This window comes from Cyprinus carpio, chromosome B4 (assembly GCF_018340385.1).
Source record: "Cyprinus carpio isolate SPL01 chromosome B4, ASM1834038v1, whole genome shotgun sequence".
Classification (NCBI taxonomy): domain Eukaryota; kingdom Metazoa; phylum Chordata; class Actinopteri; order Cypriniformes; family Cyprinidae; genus Cyprinus; species Cyprinus carpio.
In genome coordinates this window covers 15,368,514-15,391,223 of record NC_056600.1, presented here as the reverse complement: position 1 = coordinate 15,391,223, position 22,710 = coordinate 15,368,514, and the positions used below count along the sequence as shown (strand labels likewise).

The following is a 22,710-nucleotide window of genomic DNA, read 5'->3' as shown; positions in this document are numbered from 1 at the left end:
CACTGTTCTCCCCCTGCCATTGAGTGATTAGTTAGATAACTTGCTGGAAGTTACATTATAAATGGTCATTTGAATTATGTATCACTTTTTACTACATCATCATTAATGCAGCATGAAAGCATGATTTTTGCCACACATCGTTTCTTTTCTGAATGTTATGTCTTTGATTTTGTTCTTAAAATCATCTTGCTTTGATTTTACATTGCAAAACAATTCTTGTCTCTTTTGCCTGATTTCATTTTATTTAAACTGCTCAACCAACAATACTTGCATCCTGTGCCAATGGGGAGGCAATATAACTCTGCAATAGACAAATTATAATGTTTTCTCATTTGTGGAAAAAAATGAGCATGGTTATTTCTAAATGTAATGTAGGAACAAAATACCTGATCTGTAGAAAAAAATGAAAGTGAAAGCACTACAAAGCAGTCACAAGTAGTATACTGATAACATTTTGACATGTCCATTCTTTCACGGTTGTTTTGAACCAAGTTCGAAAAAATACATTTCCTTTTGTTTTTAAATGGCATTCCACTGTTGTGCTTGATTGTCTTTTTCATCCTCTGATACATTTTAGTGTTCTAAAAAAAAAAAATAAAAAAAAAAAATTTCTCTCTCCAGTTCTACTGGCCAAGCCCCCCTTTTTTTCTTCTTTCTTTTTTTCTGGTGCAAAAACAGATTCTGTGTAAATGGCCCCTTATAAACGAATAAAGGTATGTATTGGTAGTTCCAAGAACCTTGAACATCTGTGGATTCTTTATAGTGGAAAAAAGGTTCTTTGGATTATTAAACAAATTCTTCACACTTAGAAAAATGGTTCTTTAAAGAACTGTTTACTGAAAGGTTCTTTTAGGGAATCTATACGATCCTCCAAAAGGTGTTGCTTCTTTGGCATTGTTGCGAAAATCCTCTTTTGGAACCTTTAAGGGTCAAGTTTTTACTTGTTTATGCTTTTGCCAGTGCCAAAAGACAAAGTGTTCATATACACATCATATGATAGTGAAAATAAACATTAGATTTGCTTGTAAGGTAAAACTGTTTTAAACCTTAAAATAAAGTGTTTCTGATTTTTTAAATGCAGCATCCCAATGATAAACAGAAAAATAATGAGCAAAGATGATAACTTCAAATATAGCTAATTTCGAATTTTGCTGTAAAGTGTAGCACTAAAAATGACAGTTCAGTACCAGTGTAAAAGTTAGTCAGTTGTCCTCCAGTATTTCTGTCGTTCTCCATTACCTGGCACATGCACAGAACAAGATGTACAAACAGATAAGAATGTCAGATTAGAATCAGATAAAGAAGATATCCGTAATGTTAATCCTTTTGTCTAGTGTTGGGCTTAAAGTAAATAATGTGAAAGCACTACAAACAAAGGACATAACTAAATACATAAGCATCAAGCAATGAGAATTGTTCCTTGCAAACTGTTTCGATACAGTTAAAAAAAAAAAGAAAAAAAGAAAGAAAGTAAAAGAGACTCATGTCTCATGCTTGGTATCTGGAATGGATTGGGAAAACATTCAATTAGGCTTAATATGTGCAAATAAAAGCTTAAGAAAACAATTAAACGATAAATATTTAATTACTAGAAAACTGTGATTTTCTACAGTACATGTGGGTGCTACTGCAAAGCACGATTAAAAAACGTTGTCAGCTGTCAGAATCACGTTTCATATTTCCTGGCTTAATGTGGTAAACTCATGCCCCTACAGTCCAAAAATGTAATTGCATTCCTCACTTGTTCTTATTTTTGGGAGAATGACGGACAGTTTGATATAACAGATTTTTAAGAAAGGCAATCAAAAAAAAAAAAAAAAATTTATTGGGGGGGAAGTGGAATAAAAACTATGATCCAATATTCTGTATATAAACACTGTAAGATACAGTGAGAAGAGCTTGATAACTGAAATGTTAATCACTCCAAAATGGCAGAAATACAGTATTGAATCCAGTATCTTCACCAGATCAGCCAAAGAGACCTACAGAGGTAGCAAAGAATAACAGAAAGCAGAAGATGAAGTGAAACTATTTAAAGTGATGTTTTTGTTTATATAATATATGTGTGTGTACTGTACAGGTGCTGATCATATAATTAGAATATCATCAAAAAGTAGATTTATTTCACTAATTCCATTCAAAAAGTGAAACATGTATATTATATTCATCCATTACACACAGACTGATATATTTCAAATGTTTTTTTCTTTCAATTTTGATGATTATAACTGACAACTAAGGAAAATCCCAAATTCAGTATCTCAGAAAATTAGAATATTACTTAAGACCAATACAAAGAAAGGATTTTTAGAAATCTTGGCCATCTGAAAAGTATGAACATGAAAAGTATGAGCATATACAGCACTCAATACTTAGTTGGGGCTCCTTTTGCCTGAATTACTGCAGCAATGCGGCGTGGCATGTAGTCGATCAGTCTGTGGCACTGCTCAGGTGTTATGAGAGGCCAGGTTGCTCTGATCGTGGCCTTCAGCTCTTCTGCATTCTTGGGTCTGGCATATCGCATCTTCCTCTTCACAATACCCCATAGATTTTCTATGGGGTTAAGGTCAGGCAAGTTTGCTGGCCAATTAAGAACAGGGAGTGCCATGGTCCTTAAACCAGGTACTGGTAGCTTTGGCACTGTGTGCAGGTGCCAAGACATGTTGGAAAATTAAATCTGCATCTCCATAAAGTTGGTCAGCAGCAGGAAGCATGAAGTGCTCTAAAACTTCCTGGTATACAGCTGTGTTGACCTTGGATCTCAGAAAACACAGTGGACCAACACCAGTGGATGACATGGCACCGCAAACCATCACTGACTGTGGAAACTTTACACTGGACCTCAAGAAATGTGGATTGTGTGCCTGTCCTCTCTTCCTCCAGACTCTGGGACCCTGATTTCCAAAGGAAATGCAAAATTTACTTTCATCAGAGCACATAACTTTGGACTACTCAGCAGCGGTCCAGTCCTTTTTGAAGCAAGACGCTTCTGACGCTGTCTGTTGTTCAAGAGTGGCTTGACACAAGTAATGCGACAGCTGAAACCCATGTCTTGCATATGTCTGTGCGTAGTGGTTCTTGAAGCACTGACTCCAGTTGCAGTCCACTCTTTGTAAATCTCCCCCACATTTTTGAATGGGTTTTGTTTCACAATCCTCTCCAGGGTGCGGTTATCCCTATTGCTTGTACACTTTTTTCTACCACATCTTTTCCTTCCCTTCGCCTCTCTATTAATGTGCTTGGACACAGAGCTCTGTGAACAGCCAGCCTCTTTTGCAATGACCTTTTGTGTCTTGCCCCCCTTGTGCAAGGTGTCAATAGTCATCTTTTGGACAACTGTCAAGTCAGCAGTCTTCCCCATGATTGTGTAGCCTACAGAACAAGACTGAGAGACCATTTAAAGGCCTTTGAAGGTGTTTTGAGTTCATTAGCTGATTAGAGTGTGGCACCAGGTGTCTTCAATATTGAACCTTTTCACAATATTCTTATTTTCTGAGATACTGAATTTGGGATTTTCCTTAGTTGTCAGTTATAATCATCAAAATTAAAAGAAATAAAAATTTGAAATATATCAGTCTGTGTGTAATGAATGAATATAATATACAAGTTTCACTTTTTGAATGGAATTAGTGAAATAAATCAAGTTTTCGATGATATTCTAATTATATGACCAGCACCTGTATATATAAATACACACACATGCATGTATATATTTAAGAAAACTATACTGTTTATACATTAAATATATTCATACTGTATATAATATAAATTATATTATAAATACATGTAAATATTTTCAAAATATATACTGTATATGTATTTATATATACATATGAAATATACACCGTACACACATATATTATGTAAATAACAACTTTTATTTTGAATTCGATTAATTGCGATTAATTAAACGTGATTAATCGCTTGACAGCACTACTGTTAGCAGACTATCTGAAGCACTGTATCAAAAAATAAACAGTTCAACACTTGGACACGTCACATTTAGACTGTAAAAATAGATGTGAAGAAGAGAAAGGAAAGCACACCTTTAAAAGTAAACAGAAAAAGAAAAAAAAAAAGATTTTCTCTGCCATGTCCATCTTTACATTACCAGACGCTTGTGGGGGAGCACACTATTGCAACTCTGTGCTAATTACATAAACTCATAGAAATCCTAAATTTAGCCCTATGAAAACAATGCACATTGATTAACCGTTTTCAGAATTATACTGAGCAAACCGATATTTTTAAATTCATTGCAGGCATCCTACAACTCAACAAACTAAACAGCACTTCTGAAGAAACAACTTGAAGATGTTGTGTAATGTAATTACATATATGTATGTAAATCATATGTAATGATATATAATAGTAAATATTCACCTTCTTTGTTCAAAGACTCTACAAAGGTGGAAGATCATATCAATAATTTGGTAAACTAATTATACTTTGTGATCTATACTTCAAGTGAACAAAATTGCCCTGCCCCCTCCAGAGTTCCCACTTTTGAAGGGCTTTTTCTTTTGTAGTTAGTAGACCGTACATACAGTCCAGTTGCTCACTTTTCTGCTCACTGGAATTCAAACTCTGTCTCCACTTGTACAATACAAACAGTTATTTGTGACATGAATGCTTAGGTCAACAGTGGGACTTGCGCTTAATACTACCCTCTTCTGGTCATTTACAGATTTACAGTGGTTTGGCATTGGCAAGAACAACATTTTTTCAGCATTTACTTTTACTATATGTTTTTAGAATGTTGGTTCAGATGAGAAATCCTATATAGACTTCTAAAATACCTGTAAATTTTTAAAATAATTAATTTATTCTATCATTCTTTAGTAACATCTTCACAAGTTTATATGTAAGAAGTAAATGCAGTAATAACATGGTGAAAGCATGGTAACATTCAAAACGTGTATTTTTTTCACATTTACTCAATAATGAGAAAGTGCTGATCAAATACAACATGGTTTTACAAAAACCTGGACTATAGTATATATTTAAAATATATGCAAAAATACTCAAAAATATCACTTTTTTGTTTATTTTTTATTTTATTTTATTTTTTGCAAATATTATTACGTTTTTAGAGCAAACATTTAAAAAAGTTTATTGGGAGTCATTGACTGTTTGTATTTTAATGATCTGATCATTTGCTCAAAGCATTGATGTAGGAAAATGTAGTATTATGTCAAATTAATGCAATTAGTTTTATAAAGTTATTAGTATCACATCAAATGTTACACCATCCCAAAACATAAAAAATAGACAATTTGGGGAGTATATTTGTATAATACATGAAAAAAAGCTAAAACACTGTAAAAGCAACAAGAAAAAAGTGATCATGGAAAGTCTGGCATGAATTGAAATGTTATCTTTTTGACTACAGACATAAAACGTTCATGTCAGATAATGATTGTGACTGTACTAGATCACTGTTTACAATTTATAACATTTTCCAGACATGAAATCTCTCACAGATCACATGTATTGAAACACTGCGTTGTCTTAAGGTCCATTTCAGTCCACCTTCACCCTCAATTCTAAAGTAATACTGACCACTGTGACCTGATCTGAGGTCATAAAAGACAGTGGTGCTGTCCTTATCTTTTAATTTTCCAGTTATATTCCCTTTAATGAAGGAGTTCTAACTTGATGTTCTAAAGTGTCTGTGAGCAGACTATCTGAAAAACCATAGTATCACACAACCATAGTATCTCACAAACAAAGTTATTTCAAAGTAATTTCAAAATATAATAATAAATCTGAGCCTCCTATTGTTTCTATAATAGTAAATATTCACCTTCCTTATTCAAAGATTATATGAATAATTTAGTAAACTAAGTATATTTCAGGTTTTGACCTTCAAGACATATTCAGTCACTGTCATTTCTAATATTAAAAAATAAATTCCCGCTCAGCATTCGCACATTAAGAGTTTTTCATATCCTCTCTGTGAATAAAGGTTTTTTGTGTGTGTGTGTGTGTGTGTGTGTGTGTGTGTTGAAAAAGCATCTGATACAGTCTGATCAGATCTTTGTGCAGAAAAGAGAAATGATTCATGAACCATTTCTGTATTGGTGTACTATAAATAACTAAAGTAAGCTAAACTGAATTTCCCAAACCATTTCCGGAAGAAATCTAAACAGCTCTTATGTTTTCACGTAAGTTTGTATTGTGGCTTTAAGTGGGGACTGGGGATCTTCTCAAGGGTTTTCCAAATAAATCAAAATAAGAGAAGTATAAGAGTAATACAGGGTTCATTCCGAGAAGTATCACCCTTCCACAAGCCAACACAAATCAGTCCAAGCACTTTTCACTTAGCCACCCATGTTCCTCACACTTTCTTTTAGAACAGTGGTTTTCAATCCTGGGGACCTACAGCACTGCACATTGTGTTTGTGTTCCTTATTTACACACTTTACTGATATCATCAGCTCATTAGAAGAGAACTATGAACTCAGCTGAGTGTCTCAGATAATAGAGATGTCCAAAATGTGCAGTGCTGAAAACAACTTATGTATAATGTCATTAAAATCCTGAAAGTGTGATTAAAGAAGACAAAAAAGAAAGTAAAATGTGGATATATTGTCAGACAGCCCATATAGTATTCAACAAATTGACGTAAACGTAATATATAAAAAAGAATATATGCACCTTGTTTTTTGCACATTTTTTTATCAAATCTTTTTTAAATTACAAGTTTCTAGAACAAGCCAATGTCCTTGTATTAGATATAAAATGAAAAGATAAAGTGGCATCTGCAAAGAAATTATGCAAGAGCTTCTCTTAAAACTGACTTGTCTATTCTGTGCCATATTTTGCTGGACCAACCTGGGTCACAGGGGTTTTAGTGTATGTGTGAAGAGAAGTCCCATAAAAAACCCAGTAGAGTAAACATGATGAACAACACATCAAATTACTGCTTGACAACCACAAAGTGTCAAAATACTTTTTGTTCCTTTTGAATTCTACATCTGTTGTTTTTGTTTGCTTTTTGTAAAATGTTTTGCTTGAAAAAACAAAGTGAGTGCCCAATGTGCTTTCAATTGGTTATGAGTATGAAATATATATAGAAGTTTATATATTTTTAAAATGGTTCCTATAATAATTTTAATAATAAAATAATATTTTTAATTTGCAATATACATAAAACTAATTTGGAATATTAAAATCTGTTGGAAAATATTTGTTATATTTTAACTGATAGACGCATTTTTAGAACCATTAAAAATAAACTTTTATATATTATACAATTTATACAATTTGATTAAATATAAACTTTTATATATAATTATATAATTAGATACAAAATCTGGGCTTACTGTGTGTGTGTGTATATGTATATGTGTATATATATACACACACACACACACACACACACACACACACACACACACACACACTGTAAGCCCAGATTTTGTATCTAATTAAACAATTTAATTACAATATACTTAAATATTTAAGTTTGACTGCATTACTTATAAGATTATAATTATATAACTTATAATTACTGTAACTATGACATGGTGTGAACACAGCAATATTTGGCAACAGCATTATGTGTTTGTCAATCAGTTTTTTCCTCTGTTAGGATGTAGCTGACAAGACAGACTCCAGTAAGAATCCTCAGCGTTGATCAAGAAAGTCCACAGCTAAACCCATGGGTGGGAATCATCTTGGAAAAAAGTTTGGTAATGGATAAATTGATCAATCTCAGGCCCTCTATGTCCATTTTTTCAGACTGATTTATGCCCTGCACCTGGACTATCCTAAGTGTATGAAAAGTACTTTATATTTTATTCAGCATTACATTCAGTAATTTTCAGTTATGCTCAACCTCAGAAAACAGGGGGTCATCACTGGTACTCTTGTTGGTGGAGTTGTGACAAACTGTAACAAACTGCACAAGTGAACAGACAAATATGCTGAAGGTGGCGCTGTTGTTTATGACATACAGCAGTCAGTAAGAGCTCTCTGCTCTTTAACAAGCAATATGCTAAAATTGTTTATACGTAACCCATAATGAAACACTACAAGACAAAATATAAATGTTCAAGAAATATAGCAAAATGTTGTAATCATATTTTAAAAATGGCCAATCTATACAACCATAGCACTGTCCATCACATTAGCGTTTGATAGCCACAAAGAGTCCAAGTACTTTTTTGTGCTCGTTTTGAATAACATTTCTTTTGTTTTCTATTATGTAAATCATAATTTTGTCCTAACATATTTTAAATAAAAGTCACTTTTTAGTTGTTTTGTTTTTCTCATTTTGTTTCCTTTAACATGAAATCCCAAAACTGGTGTGTGACGTTATTCTAAACAAAATGTAAAACTGTAAATTTCTCTGTGAATAAAGGAAACATTTTACTCCAGACACAAAGTCTGATACAGTCCAATCAGACCTTTGTGCAGAACTGAACAGAGAAGCCAAAACTGGGCTCACTTGCAAAGCATATAATCACTTTTAGCAGTTTGTTAAAAAAAGTTATTGTACCTTTTTAAAAATGAGAGAAGAGGTCATTTGGTAGTTAGTTGAGATTTTAATGCCATGTCAGCAGCTGAAGCTAATTTGATGGCAACATTCACCTTGAGGCTGGTATCACCATCTTAACTGTTTATGTGCAATGCATATCCACTTAAAAATGAGTTTTTCTGTAATATCATTAAAAATCAACACAACATGCTATGCACATTTATTTGCATATTTCTAAAGTGTCAAAAAACTAAACGTACAGTAAAGAAATCTTCTCAGCCATGTCCATTTCTTGTTTCCAATAATAGTCCAATTCACTGCCAACAATCACCAGATTAGATCATATCAGTTCTCAGATCCGACCAACACAGAATGAGCAAAATAAGCTCTGACTAACTCCAACAGACACTGACGGAGGTAACACACTTATCTGACAACTCCCAACCAACTGTCTGTTAGCATTGTCAGCATCTGTCTGTGCAGTGTGAACTGGTTGTCCTTCAGGGGAAATACAAAGCAATCAAATGTAAATATGTACAAAAATAACTGGTCATGCTAAGTAAACTAGCATTTGTAAACCAGCATTTAAAGTTAGAGAGAGAGAAAGAATTTAAGACAAGCTCACCAGAAATGAGAAAACAGTCTGTCCTGTGTGGTTACAGTTGCTGAATGAGTTACACAACGGAAAGGAAAACATATATTTCAACTTTCCATTCCTTGACATTAATCCTGTATTTTTTGTTTTTAAACTGTATGGACTTTAAAGTTTACAGCTGTTCACACAAAGAAAATACATTGTATATAACATTATACCCTGAAGTTGATGCAATCTAATCAGATATGGAAAGGGGTCATGAACTGAGAAACCAAAATTCCCTTGACCTTTTGACATAAGAGGTCATTGTACTATAGAAACATCCTGTAAGTTTCAGAACTCAAAACTTTTGGGATGTTCATATCTATGTTATAGTGTGGCTAAACACTGCCTCTGCAAAAGAAGATCAACGCCTGCTTCTACATCACTGCCTGTTTAGCCCCGCCCACCAATTTGCACATGTAGTGTTTACGAGAGAGATGAATGCACATTTCTATGCATAAACCAAATGATAAAGATGCTCTAAAGACAACAAGATGCTGTGCAGTGCCAAGTTGTGGATGACTTTTATTTTTATTAAAGAACTTGGTCCTTTGTTCATTTCATTTTACTGCAGATTCGTTTACGAACAAGGCACAATTCGACGCAGGATTTTCAAAAAGATTGAAACTAAAAGACGATGCTGTGCCGACTATATTAGATCCGACAGTAATGTCAAAACACATAAGTGTGAGTAACTGTTTTCATTACGTGGTCGTTCATACATATCGTTTGAAGTGTATTGAGTTATTTATGCGTTTTTGACCTAAATCACAGCAGTGTCCATCTATGAGGAATGTATTCTTTCAAACAAACATAATCAATAGCCAATCATAGCAATGAGCGTTCTGATGAGGGGGTTAAAACAAGACAGAAAATAGCTTATTACTTCTAAATTATGATGTTTTTGATGAAAACAAGTGGACCTCAGAGAACAATAATAATAATAAAAAAGCCAGTTCATGACCCCTTTAAAAGCCTTGTAAATATTATTTAAAAAAATATTTTAAAAAATGCTTTAAAATAGATTCTCATATAATTAAAATTAATTTAAGATATAATAATAATAATAAAACCATGGCTATGTACAGTGCGGTACACTCAAAGTAAGTGGGGCAAATCCATAAACATGAAAATACTCACTGTTTCAAGAGCATAGCCGCAAAATGTAATGTTTTTGCATAATTTGTGTATTTCGTAAGATTTTATCCCATTTTGCCAAAAATGTCACCAAAACAAGTAAGGAACTTGGAATATTCATTAAATGACTAAAATGTGTGTATTTTTTCCACACAAAAATGCTATCGTATTACTATATATGTATAATCAATGTGACTTTTTTACTTTTATGGGGTCTTTTTAGCTTCTGTTTCAAGCTTGAAAGCTGCAGTCAATATTCTTTGTAATTACAAGAAAGCACTGATTGTGTGAGCAATTCTAGCTCAGATGTTGATACTTTTATAAGTTGTATCTTCTGATTGCTGGGAGAACACTTCTCTGATATTTGCCTCCTGCTCTAGTATGGTTTCATTTTCCTTAGACCTCATTACAGCTGAGATGCTGCTGTTGGGCTGATCACCTCCTGTTGAGCTCTCTGCCTCTGATACTCCACCAGGATAACATCGGATCACAGTGTAGTCTGTTGTCAGCGAGGAGACGCCCCTGATCTCTTCTGACTCTGGTTGGATGTTTGCGAAGTCAATGGAGGCATAATGGAGGGGTTCTCTTTTATGATTCGGGGTAGCAGCTCCATTTGGTGACAGCATAGCGCTATTGGCATATATAGGGCCACTCTCATCCTCCTGTTAAACAGCATAATAGATGAACAAATCAGAAATGGAGAGCTGTGGTATATTCTGCTTTTAAAACAACGAAATGAGTGTGTTTTGATTATATATATATATATATATATATATATATATATATATATATATATATATATATATATATATATATATATATATATATATATATTAACATAAGTTGCATTATTTAAAATGAATAATGTACTTTGAGGGAACTCACCCAGTCATTTAGAATGAGTCCAGGGCTATCGTCACGTCTTGTGTTGTTTTCTCTTCTGAAAAATATTTCCATGTGCCCATCATCAAAAAATACTGGCATAAACATCAACCATGTATGGATTTGAATTTTGACAAACATAGGGTGGATGACTGGGGCAAAGAATTTTTTAGAGTGGACATTAATCGATTATTGCTTAAGTCAGGGGTCGGGAACCTATTTTTCTAAAAAAAAAACTAAAAAAAAAAAAAAAAAAGCCACAGGTTTAGTTAACACCTGATAAGCATAAATCTTCTTTAAGCATAAGTTGAGTTCTATGTTTGTGTGTGAGTGAGTGAATTAGTAAAGAACAATGCACAGTGCTTATTTACTTAGTTTATGACTACTCATCAAGTCACTGTCTTTTGTCAAATTTCTGTGAAAAGTGAATCTCTGATAATTTGTTTGAATTCAACTGATATGAGACTGGAGGTACAAATCATTAGAATGTGTATCATTGTGACATCACTGCACACAACCGAAGACTTGTCTTGTACGTCACTTGTTCTCAATTCCAGTTCTGGGGACCCCCTGCTCTGCACATTTTGCATGTCTCCCTTATTTAACACACCTGATTCAGATCATCAGCTCGTTAGGAGAGAGATCCATGAACTGAACTGAGTGTGTCTGATAAGAGAGACATACAAAATGTGCAGAGCAGGGGGTCCCCAGAACTGGAATTTTGAACTACTGTGTTCTGCTTGGAGCGTGTGCACAGAAACCATGTTGTAAGCGGATTCAGTTCTCTTCCATGGCTTATTGCACTTTTAATACTTCCTTTTAATGTCAAGCACATTCTGCTCTTTAGCTTCTCCATTCATGTTTCTTTATTAATAATTTCAAACTGCCCTGTCCACTGAAAGCTTTGCGGATTATCATACACAACAAGACACATTTATATGTGTCTTATTTATATGGGGCAACTGTGGCCTAATGGTTAGAGAGTTGGACTTCTACCCCGAAGGTCGGAGGTTCGAATCTCTGTGCTGGCAGGAGTTGCAGGTGGGAGGGAGTGAATGAACAGTGCTCTCTTCCACCTTCAATACCCATGGCTGAACCCCCAGTTGCTCCCCGGGCGCTGGATATAGCTGCCCACTGCTCCGGGTGTGTGTTCATGGTGTGTTCACTCCTCATTGCTGTGTGTGTGCACTTGGATGGGTTAAATGCAGAGCACCAATTCTGAGTATGGGTTACCATACTTGGCAAATGTCACGACTTTCACTTTCACTTTTCACTTTAAAAGGTCTGTGTGGCAAAAGTAGTTGAAAGAATTTTTTTTTTAAATGTTTCAAAATGTCAGAGCACCAGTTTAAAAAAAAGCATATATTTCAGTCAAGACACTTTTTTTATAATACTTTTAAATTTTCGACTTGAATCTTTTAGTGCACAAGCTATAGGTTACCATAGCATAAGTGGTTTGCAGTTGATAGCTGTCACGAACAGCACTCAACATACACTTGGCCAGTACAACTGCAATTATTATTTTTTTATTATTATTAACTCTAGTAATGTGTCTAATGTTTTTTATGGATTATTTTTTTTGTAAAGGGCGAGAGACCTGGCAAGCCCGACCACTGGCTTAAGTAATCAAACTGTCTTAACAGCTGGACAGTTTATAACCATGATCAAATCTGTCCTAGAGAGCCCATTTATTCTGCATTTTCCAAAAACCTCAAAATTTTAGTCAACTACTCAGGTCCCTGTGTAGTTCTATGGCTTTGTTGTTGACTTATAGTGACCTCGGCCAATGTGAACATACCTTGAACAGATAAGTAAAATGCCACATAAGATCATCATCACAGCAGCCCCACCAGCAGCTCCCACCAAAAAAGAGAAACGATGGAAACCTAATAATAATTAAAAAAAAAAAAAAAGAAGAAGAAGAAAAACTAAGAGAATTAAAAATAAAAAAGCAACTAATTCTAATGAAGCTAGTGATTCCACTTCCTCCTCCTCTCTAAAAGAATGAGCTGAGCAGACATTGTGGTCAGTAACAGTGGTCAGTGGTTTTTGTTGTAAGCAAAAAGAAAGCTCTTTTACAGCTTTTCATACAGGCATTTGCATATAAGTGTGTGATTAAACATTTATCCTTTGCCCTCTCTCTAATTTAACAACTGCAAGTGAACAACAAATGGAACTGCATTAAAATAATGCAAATAGTAATATGAAATAGAAATAATAGTATTTAAGATGATGCATCTGTAAATACTTTAAACATTATACCTTTAAAAAAAACAGTAAATGGTTATAAAATTAACCTGACTCTTGAGGAATGACATGAAGCAAATGAAGCAGTTGACTCGCAGTGCCTCGAGTGTTTCTGCTGACACACTGCAGAGTGGATGTGTTTGTGAGAGACTGATGAAGAGTGATGGAGCTCCTCAAACCTGTGCTGCTCATTCGCTCTTCACTGATGAACGTGTTTGAAGAGTTAGTGACGGGACGTCCAGACAGATGCCACTCCAGTTCAGGAGAGGGATTCCCATCAGTCTCACAGAAACACACAGTTACATCAGTTCTGCTACAGCTGGAGGATGGAGAGATTTCAGAGGCATCTGAAAGTATTGGAAATGAGAAAAACAGAATAAATGTAATGATTCTGCTCCTGTCAGTGATAAATGATGCAGTTCATCACTGCTAGATTTGCATCACTGCTGCTAGATTGACGAAGCTGACTTTTAGGTGCTAATGAATGTGATGAGGTAAAATTGCCTGATGTGTATTACTCACACTGAATATCCAGCCTCACTGATGAGTTTTGGCTGCCGTGTTGGTTCTGAGCTGTACAGTGGTACCAGCCTCTGTGTGTCGGGTCGGTCCTATTGAAGGTAAGAGTGTCTCCAGTCTGCAGCTGCTTCTTCTGTCCTTCACTCTCTCTGGACCAAGTGTATATCACTGCTGGATTTGCATCACTGCTGCAGATCAGAGTCACTGAACTGCCTTCCAAAACAGAGCTGGAGGGAATCGCTAAAGTTGACATGTTTTGGGGGGCATCTGAGAAAAGATAAATGATTGATTTAGGAAGAAATAACCAAAGACATTAGATATACAAAGACGGTGCATAACAGAAGCTGCAATAATAATAATAATCCCACCTTCTACATAAAAGAGCCAATGACTGAGAAAGGCATTGTTTCACTGCAGGTGGCATTAAAATCCCAGTTGATACAGAAACAATAAACATTCTGAAATACATGTGCACTGGTCTAGCCTGAAAAATAAGCTTTTTTAAAAGGGTAGGTCTAATGCTATTTCATGCTTTCTGACTTATTTACACTGCTGGATTCTCAACATGTCCATAGTTTCAATAAACTCCTTCAGGGTTTGTATAAGTTTCAGAAAGTTTATGAGTATGGCCCTGTACGATGTCATAGATGGTGAAATCTCTTGTACAAATGAAGGGTTATGAATGAAGCACGCTGCACAGGACTTGCTTGAGAAGGATTTATCATTTTGGTTTTAGACAATGGAGTCCACAGTTTCACCAAAGAAGTGTATTGTGAATGTGAGGGAAAGATAATCTTGTTCAGTACTTCAAAGATGGCCGCTGAATGAAATGGCTTCCATCGAAGTACCTTTGGAATAACTGTTTGAATAAGGGATCTGGAAAGGGATCTAAGTTTCACTTAATGGGTTTGCATTAGGTACTAAAATATCAAAACACGTGGCATTCATTTTAAAGCAGATATTTGATATTTTGTTATATAATACTATAATATTCAGGTTTCCAAAAGTGTTCCAACATGTTATGGGACCACTCTAGAGTATATATTCTTCTGCTCTGGTCTTAAAGAGTTCTCCCAAAAACCCACTGATTTTCATTGTATGGGTAAAATCAAAATATCTTCTTTAGCGTTCTACAGAAGAAAGAAATTTATACAGGTTTAAAACAACAAAAGGCTGACTAAATCATGAGAAAATATTTATTTTTTGGGTGAACTATGGCTTTTATTAATACTCAAGATCTTTATTTTATCACTGTCTCTGTCCTCTTCACACTGGTTAAGAAAGTGTCACAGGAACTGCTGCAAAAAGCACTGTCATGAAAAAATGTGTGAAGAATATCTGTTCAAACTATTGTGCTGATGCATTAGCTGCCATTTACTGTAAGTGTGAATTTGCAAAACATTACTGAGACTGTCTTGAGAGTCCAGATAAACTGCTCTGAAGATCTAAACCTACAATTAGAGGACTGAAACGATCCATTTTATAGTTGACTTTTAGGTGCTAATGAATGTGATGAGGTAAAATTGGCTGATGTGTATTACTCACACTGAATGTCCAGCATCACTGATGAGTTTTGGCTGCCGTGTTGGTTCTGAGCTGTACAGTGGTACCAGCCTCTGTGTGTCGGGTCGGTCCTATTGAAGGTAAGATTTTGTCCAGTCTGCAGCTGCTTCAACTGTCCTTCACTCTCTCTGGACCAGGTGTAGTTCACTGCTGGATTTGCATCACTGCTGCAGAACAGAGTAACTGAACTGCCCTCCAACACAGAGCTGGAGGGAATGGCTAAAATTGATATGTTTTTAGGGGAATCTGAGAAGGAAAAATAAAAGACTGATAGAGGAAGGAATGGCTGTATAAATGATGGATAGCTAAAATTTCAGGCAGTTACAGTTGCACCAAAAAGTTTGTGGCTGCAAGCTTCATTTAATGCATTTTCATTAGGTTACAAAATCAAACTGAAGCCAAAATAGATGCCTTTTTGCTTGATATTTTATCTAATGTGAAATATTCAGAAATGATGTCTGACTGAAGTGTCCAAAAGTGTTCCAATATTTTTGGGGCCACTGTATATATACTTTTTTTTAGTCCTAAAGAGACAGTTCTCCCAAAAAAAGAAAAATGTTTTGGAACCCAGACTTTCATTGTTTAGGCAAAATCTGAATTTCTTTTGTGTTCTGCAGAAGAAAGAAATTCGTACAGGTTTGAAATGACACAAGGGATACTAAATCATGACAGAATATTAATTTTTGCGTGAATTATGCCACATTTTTTCACAAATTTATATGTGAATAATGTTGAACCGAACAACTGTGCTGATGCATCAGCAGCCATTTTTATGTGTATTTGCAAAACAGAGTGTCCAGATATACTGGTCTGAAGGTCTGACACTAATGTTTGGAACTCAACAGCTAATGTGGTTTCACTTTATTTTGATGGTCCCTTTAACACATTCTGTTGACTATAAGTAAAGTTGCACCTACATATCTACTAACTCTCAGAGTGTAAGTAGAGTACTAGTAGATAGGGTTAGGGTTAGAATAAGTTGACATTTACAATTTACTCATCAGTAGCATGTCTGTTGGGAGACCATCACAATAAAGAGTTAGCAGATATTAAGCAGACAGTTAACTAATACTCTAATGAGAGTTACTTGACATGTAAATGCACTTATTGTCAACAGAATGTTCAAAAGGGACCATCAAAATAAAGTGTTACTGCAATGTTTCAAGCACTAATGAGGTTGAATCATTAGTGCTTGCGCGGCGGCAGCACATGCTTTTACATCAATGAACGGTGGTGTACAGATGTAACTGTGTTAAAGAAGATGTGCTGTTCAGATCTAGAAGTTCTCTTTGTTAAATGCAAGCCGTTATATTCACCGCGGGAGTTTCACTCGTTCATTCTGGTGAGTGTTTACATCCCTCCACAAGTGCACGTAAGCCTGGCTTTACAGAAACTCACTGATCAAATCACAGAGAAAGAACAACAACACCCGGACTCTGTTTTAATCATTAATAAAGACTTTAATAAAGCCAATCTCTCCTGTGAAGTGCCAAAATACAGACAGCATGTTACATGTCCCACCAGAGACAGTAACATACTAGATCACTGTTACACCACAATAAAGGATGCATATCACTCTGTTGCACGAGCAGCTTTGAGGCTCTCTGATCACTGTCTGGTTCATCTTATACCGACCTACAAGCAGAAACTTAAATCTGCTAAACCTGTAGTAAAGACTGTAAAGAGATGGACCAATGAAACAGAGCAGGATTTACAAGCTTGTTTTGACCTCACTGATTGGAGTGTTTTTGAAGCTGCTACCACCGATCTGGATGAACTGACCGAGACTGTGACATCCTATATTAGTTTTTGTGAGGATATATGCATTCCTACAAGGACTTATTTAACATTTAATAATGAAAAGCCATGGTTTACAGCAAAACTCAGACATCTTCGTCAGGGCAAAGAGGATGCCTACAGAAATGGGGACAGAGTCTTGTACAATCAGGCCAGGAACACACTGAACAAAGAGATTAGAGTGGCTAAAAGGACCTACGCTAAAAAGTTGGAAGACCAGTTTATTTCCAACAACTCAAATTCAGTGTGGAAAGGACTGAGAGCCTTCACTAACTACAAGACACCATCCCCCTGCACTGAGGCAAATCAACGACTTGCTAATGACCTGAATGAGTTTTATTGTAGATTTGAAACCCCCCAGACCCATTCTGACCATCTCTCTATACAACCGTTAACACCTCCTGCAATCCCCCTCCCCCCACCTCCTGGACTTCAAATCAGTGAAGATGATGTGCACCAGGTCTTCGGGAAGAACAAAAGAAGAAAATCACCTGGCCCAATTGGCGTTACACCAGCCTTTTTGAAAACCTGTGCTGAACATCTGGCCCCCATCTTTTCACAGATCTTCAACAGATCTCTGGAGTTGTGTGCAGTGCCTTCCTGCTTCAAACGCTCCACCATCATCCCCGTTCCAAAGAAACCCAAGATAACAGGACTTAACAACTACAGACCTGTGGCTGTAACGTCTGTCATCATGAAATCGTTTGAAAAACTGGTTCTGGCTTATCTGAAGGACATCACTGGACCCTTACTGGACCCCCTGCAGTTTGCTTACTGAGGAAACAGGTCCGTGGATGATGCAATCAACATGGGATTGCACTTCATCCTGCAACATCTGGACAAAACAGGGACTTATGTGAGGATCCTGTTTGTGGACTTTAGTTCAGCTTTCAACACCATCATCCCAAAAGCCCTCCAGACCAAACTGACCCAGCTCTCTGTTCCTAGCTCTATCTGTCAGTGGATCAGGAACTTTCTGACAAATAGGCAACAGCTAGTGAGACTGGGGAAGTTCATGTCCAACAGCTGCTCCACCAACACTGGTGCCTCTCAGGGATGTGTTCTCTCCCCACTGTTCTTCTCCCTGTACACCAACGACTGCACCTCTAAAGACCCCTCTGTCAAGCTCCTGAAGTTTGCAGATGACACTACAGTCATCGGCCTCATCCAGGACAGTGACGAGTCTGCTTACAGACAAGAGGTTGAGCAGCTGGCTGTCTGGTGCAGTCTTAACAACCTGGAGCTGAACACACTCTCAAAACAGTGGAGATGATCGTGGACTTCAGAAGAAACCCCCCTGCACTCCCCCCACTCACCATCATGAACAGCACTGTGGCTGCAGTGGAGTCATTTAGATTCCTGGGAACCACCATCTCTCAGGACCTGAAGTGGGACAATCACATTGACTCCATTGTTAAAAAGGCCCAACAAAGGTTGTACTTCCTTCGCCAGCTGAGGAAGTTTAACCTGCCACAGGAGCTGCTGAAACAGTTCTACCCAGCCATCATTGAGTCTGTCCTGTGCACTTCAATAACTGTCGGGTTTGGTTCAGTTACAAAATCAGAAATTAGAAGACTACAGAGAACGGTTCGGACTGCTGAAAGGATTATTGGTGCTCCCCTGCCCACCTTTCAAGAACTGTATACACCCAGAGTGAGGAAAAGGACTCAGAAAATCACTCTGGATCCCTCACATCCAAGTTACCCCATCTTTGAACTTTTGCCATCTGGCCGGCGCTTCAGGGCCGCAAATACCAGGACAGTCAGGCACAAGAACAGTTTCCTTCCCCCAGGCAATCTACCTCATGAACAGTTAAATGTCTCCCCACTTATGCAATAAAAATGTGCAATATCCTTATATTTATTTGTTACTCCTCCATCCTAGTACATCCCTGCATCTTACTCAATTCTGTTCCATTATCATCTATAGCACAACTGTTTATACAATTTAAGTAATTTTATTTATTTATTTATTTATTTGTCTGTGTGTTGTTGTCATCTCTGTGTACTGGAAGCTTATGTCACTAAAACAAATCCCTTGAATGCGCAATCATACTTGGCAATAAAGCTCTTTCTGATTCTGATTCTGAATTATGAGTTTGTGAACATAAAGCTCTAAATGTGTCCCAACATTTAAATGAAACTGAAATAAACAGTAATGTGGTAAGGCTAACAGAAAGGCTTTTTAATTATTATTTGAGATTAAATTATATCAAGAAATTTTTTTTTTATCGTAGCTATTATTGCATCATAACACAATAACAGCAACATAACTGTTCATTTTATAATTGACTTAGGTGCTAATGAATGTGATGAGGTAAAATTGGCTGTTATGTATTACTCACTCTGAATGTCCAGCTTCACTGATAAGTTTTGGCTGCCATGTTGGTTCTGAGCTCTACAGTGGTACCAGCCTCTGTGTGTCGGGTCGGTCCTATTGAAGGTAAGATTTTGTCCAGTCTGCAGCTGCTTCATCTGTCCTTCACTCTCTCTGGACCAAGTGTATATCACTGCTGGATTTGCATCACTGCTGCAGATCAGAGTCACTGAACTGCCCTCCATCACAGAGCTGGAGGGAATCGTTAAAGTTGACATGTTTTGGGGGACATCTGAGAAAAGATAAATGATTGATTTAGGAAGAAATAACCAAAGACATTAGATACATAAAGATGGTGCACTCTTACTACTTATGAATGGGAGAAACTGCAATGCGCAATATGGTGAAATAATCCCACCTTCTACATAAAAGAGCCAATGACTGAGAAACGCATCGTGTCACTGCAGGTGCCATTAAAAGTTACAGTTGATACAGAAACAATCAACATTCTGAGATACATGTGCATTAGCTGATCTAGCCTGAAAAATAAGATTTTTTAAAAGGGGAGGTCTAATGCTATTTCATGCTTTCTGACTTATTTACACTGCTGGATTCTCAACATGTCCATAGTTTTAAAAAAACAAGTTGGACGTATGACGTGTGCCAAATAAACTCCTTCAGGGTTCGTATAAATTTCAGAAAGTTTATGAGTATGAACCCTGTATGACGTCATAGAGGGTGAAATTTCTCGTACGAATGAAGGATTACGATTGAAGCACTCTGCACAGGACTTGCTTGAGAAGGATTTATCATTTTGGTTTTAGATGGAGTCCACAGTGTCACCAAAGAAGTGTATTTTGACTGTGAGGGAAAGATAATCTTGTTCAGCATTTCAAAGATGGCCGCTGAATGAAATGGCTTCCATCGAAGTACCTTTGGAATAACTGTTTGAATAAGGGATCTGGGAAGGGATCTAAGTTTCACTTAAGGGGTTGGATTAGGTACTAAAATATCAAAACACGTGGCATTCATTTTAAAGCAGATATTTAAAATTTTGTTATATAATGCTGTAATATTCAGGTGTCCAAAAGTGTTCCAACATGTTATGGGACCACTCTAGAGTATATATTTTTCTGCTCTGGTCTTAAAGAGTTCTCCCAAAAACCCACTGATTTTCATTGTATGGGTAAAATAAAAATATCTTTAGCGTTCTACAGAAAAAAGAAATTTATACAGGTTTAAAACAACAAAAGGCTGACTAAATCTTGAGAAAATATTTATTTTTTTGGGTGAACTATGGCTTTTATTAACACTCAAGATCTTTATTTTATCACTGTCTCTGTCCTCTTCACTCTGGTTAAGAAAGTGTCACAGTAACGGCTGCAAAAAGCACTGCCATGAAAAAATGTGTGAAGAATATCTGTTCAAACTATTGTGCTGATGCATCAGCTGCCATTTAAGTGTGAATTTGCAAAACATTACTGAGACTGTCTTGAGAGTCCAGATAAACTGCTCTGAAGATCTAACCTACAATTAGCATCCAGGACTGAAACGATCCATTTTATAATTGACTTTTAGGTGCTAATGAATGTGATGAGGTAAAATTGGCTGATGTGTATTACTCACACTGAATGTTCAGCTTCACTGATGAGTTTTGGCTGCCGTGTTGGTTCTGAGCTGTACAGTGGTACCAGCCTCTGTGTGTCGGGTCGGTCCTATTGAAGGTAAGATTTTGTCCAGTCTGCAGCTGCTTCAACTGTCCTTCACTCTCTCTGGACCAGGTGTAGTTCACTGCTGGATTTGCATCACTGCTGCAGATCAGAGTCACTGAACTGCCCTCCAACACAGAGCTGGAGGGAATGGCTAAAATTGATATGTTTTTAGGGGAATCTGAGAAGAAAAGATAAAAGACTAATAAAGGAAGGAATGGCTGTATAAATGAGGGCTAGCTAAAATTTCAGGCAGTTACAGTGGCACCAAAAGGTATTTGGATGCAAGCTTCATTTAATGCAGTGGCATTAGGTTACAAATTCAAACTGAAATCAAAGTAGATGCCATTTTGCTTGATGTTTTATCTAATGTGATAATATATTTACACAGTATGTGTGGCTGAAGTGTCCAAAAGTGTTCAAATATGTTTTGGGGCCACTGTATATAATATATTTTTTAGTCCTAAAGAGATGGATAGATCCTGAATAGGAAGTGTATTTCATTAATATTTTGAAATATATGGTTCAGATCACTCAAAGCATATAGAAATCGAAGAGTCCCTGGATATTATCTAGTGGAAAAGTTTGGTACTTCGCCCAAAGTAATTTTTTTTTAGATATCAGCCTAAAATTTGGCACAAAATGTGTTCAGATGATAGGATTTGATTTTTTTAAAGATTTGGAGGTAAACGTTATGTAAAATGTACATTTATTTATTATATAAAATATAAAAAGATATACTGTATATGTATTGTTATATTTTATACTTTCATACAATTAACCTTTTTTTATTAAAAAAAAATAAGTTTTATAAAAATAAATAAATAAATAAAAATTACTTCTGCAATGATCTTTGATGTTCCACCTTTAAAAAAAAAAAACTACAAAACTTAAGTCTGTGCTCTGAAGTATTCAAGATTTGTAACAATTTTAGCTGGAAAAGTCATTTGTATGTCTATGCTCAAAAAGTGGGACTTACAGTTAACAGATTTTAGTTAAAAAAGTTAAAAAACTCAAATTGAGCCACCAACATTACAGATGTATAAAAATTTCTGTATCTACATTTCACAGCACATCAGTGTATTAAAACTGTGTATGCATGTTCATGACCATAAATGAGAAAAAGTCACAAAATTTCAAGAAAAATAACATTGGTTAAATAGTATTTCAGATAGCTTAGAAAAGGAAATAATAGCTCATTTTTACCATCTTTTGCTGATAACATTATTTCCTTGTGAAACTATCGGGGTTAAAGCTTCTTTTTGCCTTCATAGGGTAGTAAAAATACTAAAATAACATTTTACCAAGAAATGTTATTATTTCGGGTCTGTAGACATTAAATATGGAGGTCAAATTGACCCACAAACATCACGAATGTAACAGAAATTGTACGTCAAAACATATCAGTATGTTGAAAC

At 36.0% G+C, this 22,710-nt stretch overlaps 1 protein-coding gene across 4 annotated transcripts in view; it reads right to left on the bottom strand.

The window, feature by feature from the left end:
- LOC109086423 (myelin-associated glycoprotein-like) overlaps positions 1-22,710 on the bottom strand; it is a 123,660-nt gene that overhangs the window by 97,799 nt on the left and 3,151 nt on the right. The window contains exons 6-12 of one of the 4 annotated variants that reach the window (XM_042722181.1): positions 21,210-21,473; positions 15,453-15,716; positions 13,911-14,174; positions 13,439-13,735; positions 12,940-13,027; positions 11,145-11,199; positions 10,087-10,921 (exon numbers count right to left, since the gene is read on the bottom strand). In XM_042722181.1, coding sequence (XP_042578115.1) covers positions 10,562-10,921; positions 11,145-11,199; positions 12,940-13,027; positions 13,439-13,735; positions 13,911-14,174; positions 15,453-15,716; positions 21,210-21,473 — 1,592 coding nt within the window. In that variant the 3' untranslated portion in view covers positions 10,087-10,561. Of the gene's footprint in view, positions 1-10,086; positions 10,922-11,144; positions 11,200-12,939; positions 13,028-13,438; positions 13,736-13,910; positions 14,175-15,452; positions 15,717-21,209; positions 21,474-22,710 lie in introns of those variants that run through there. The other 3 variants (XM_042722184.1, XM_042722182.1, XM_042722183.1) reach the window with 3 other exon arrangements.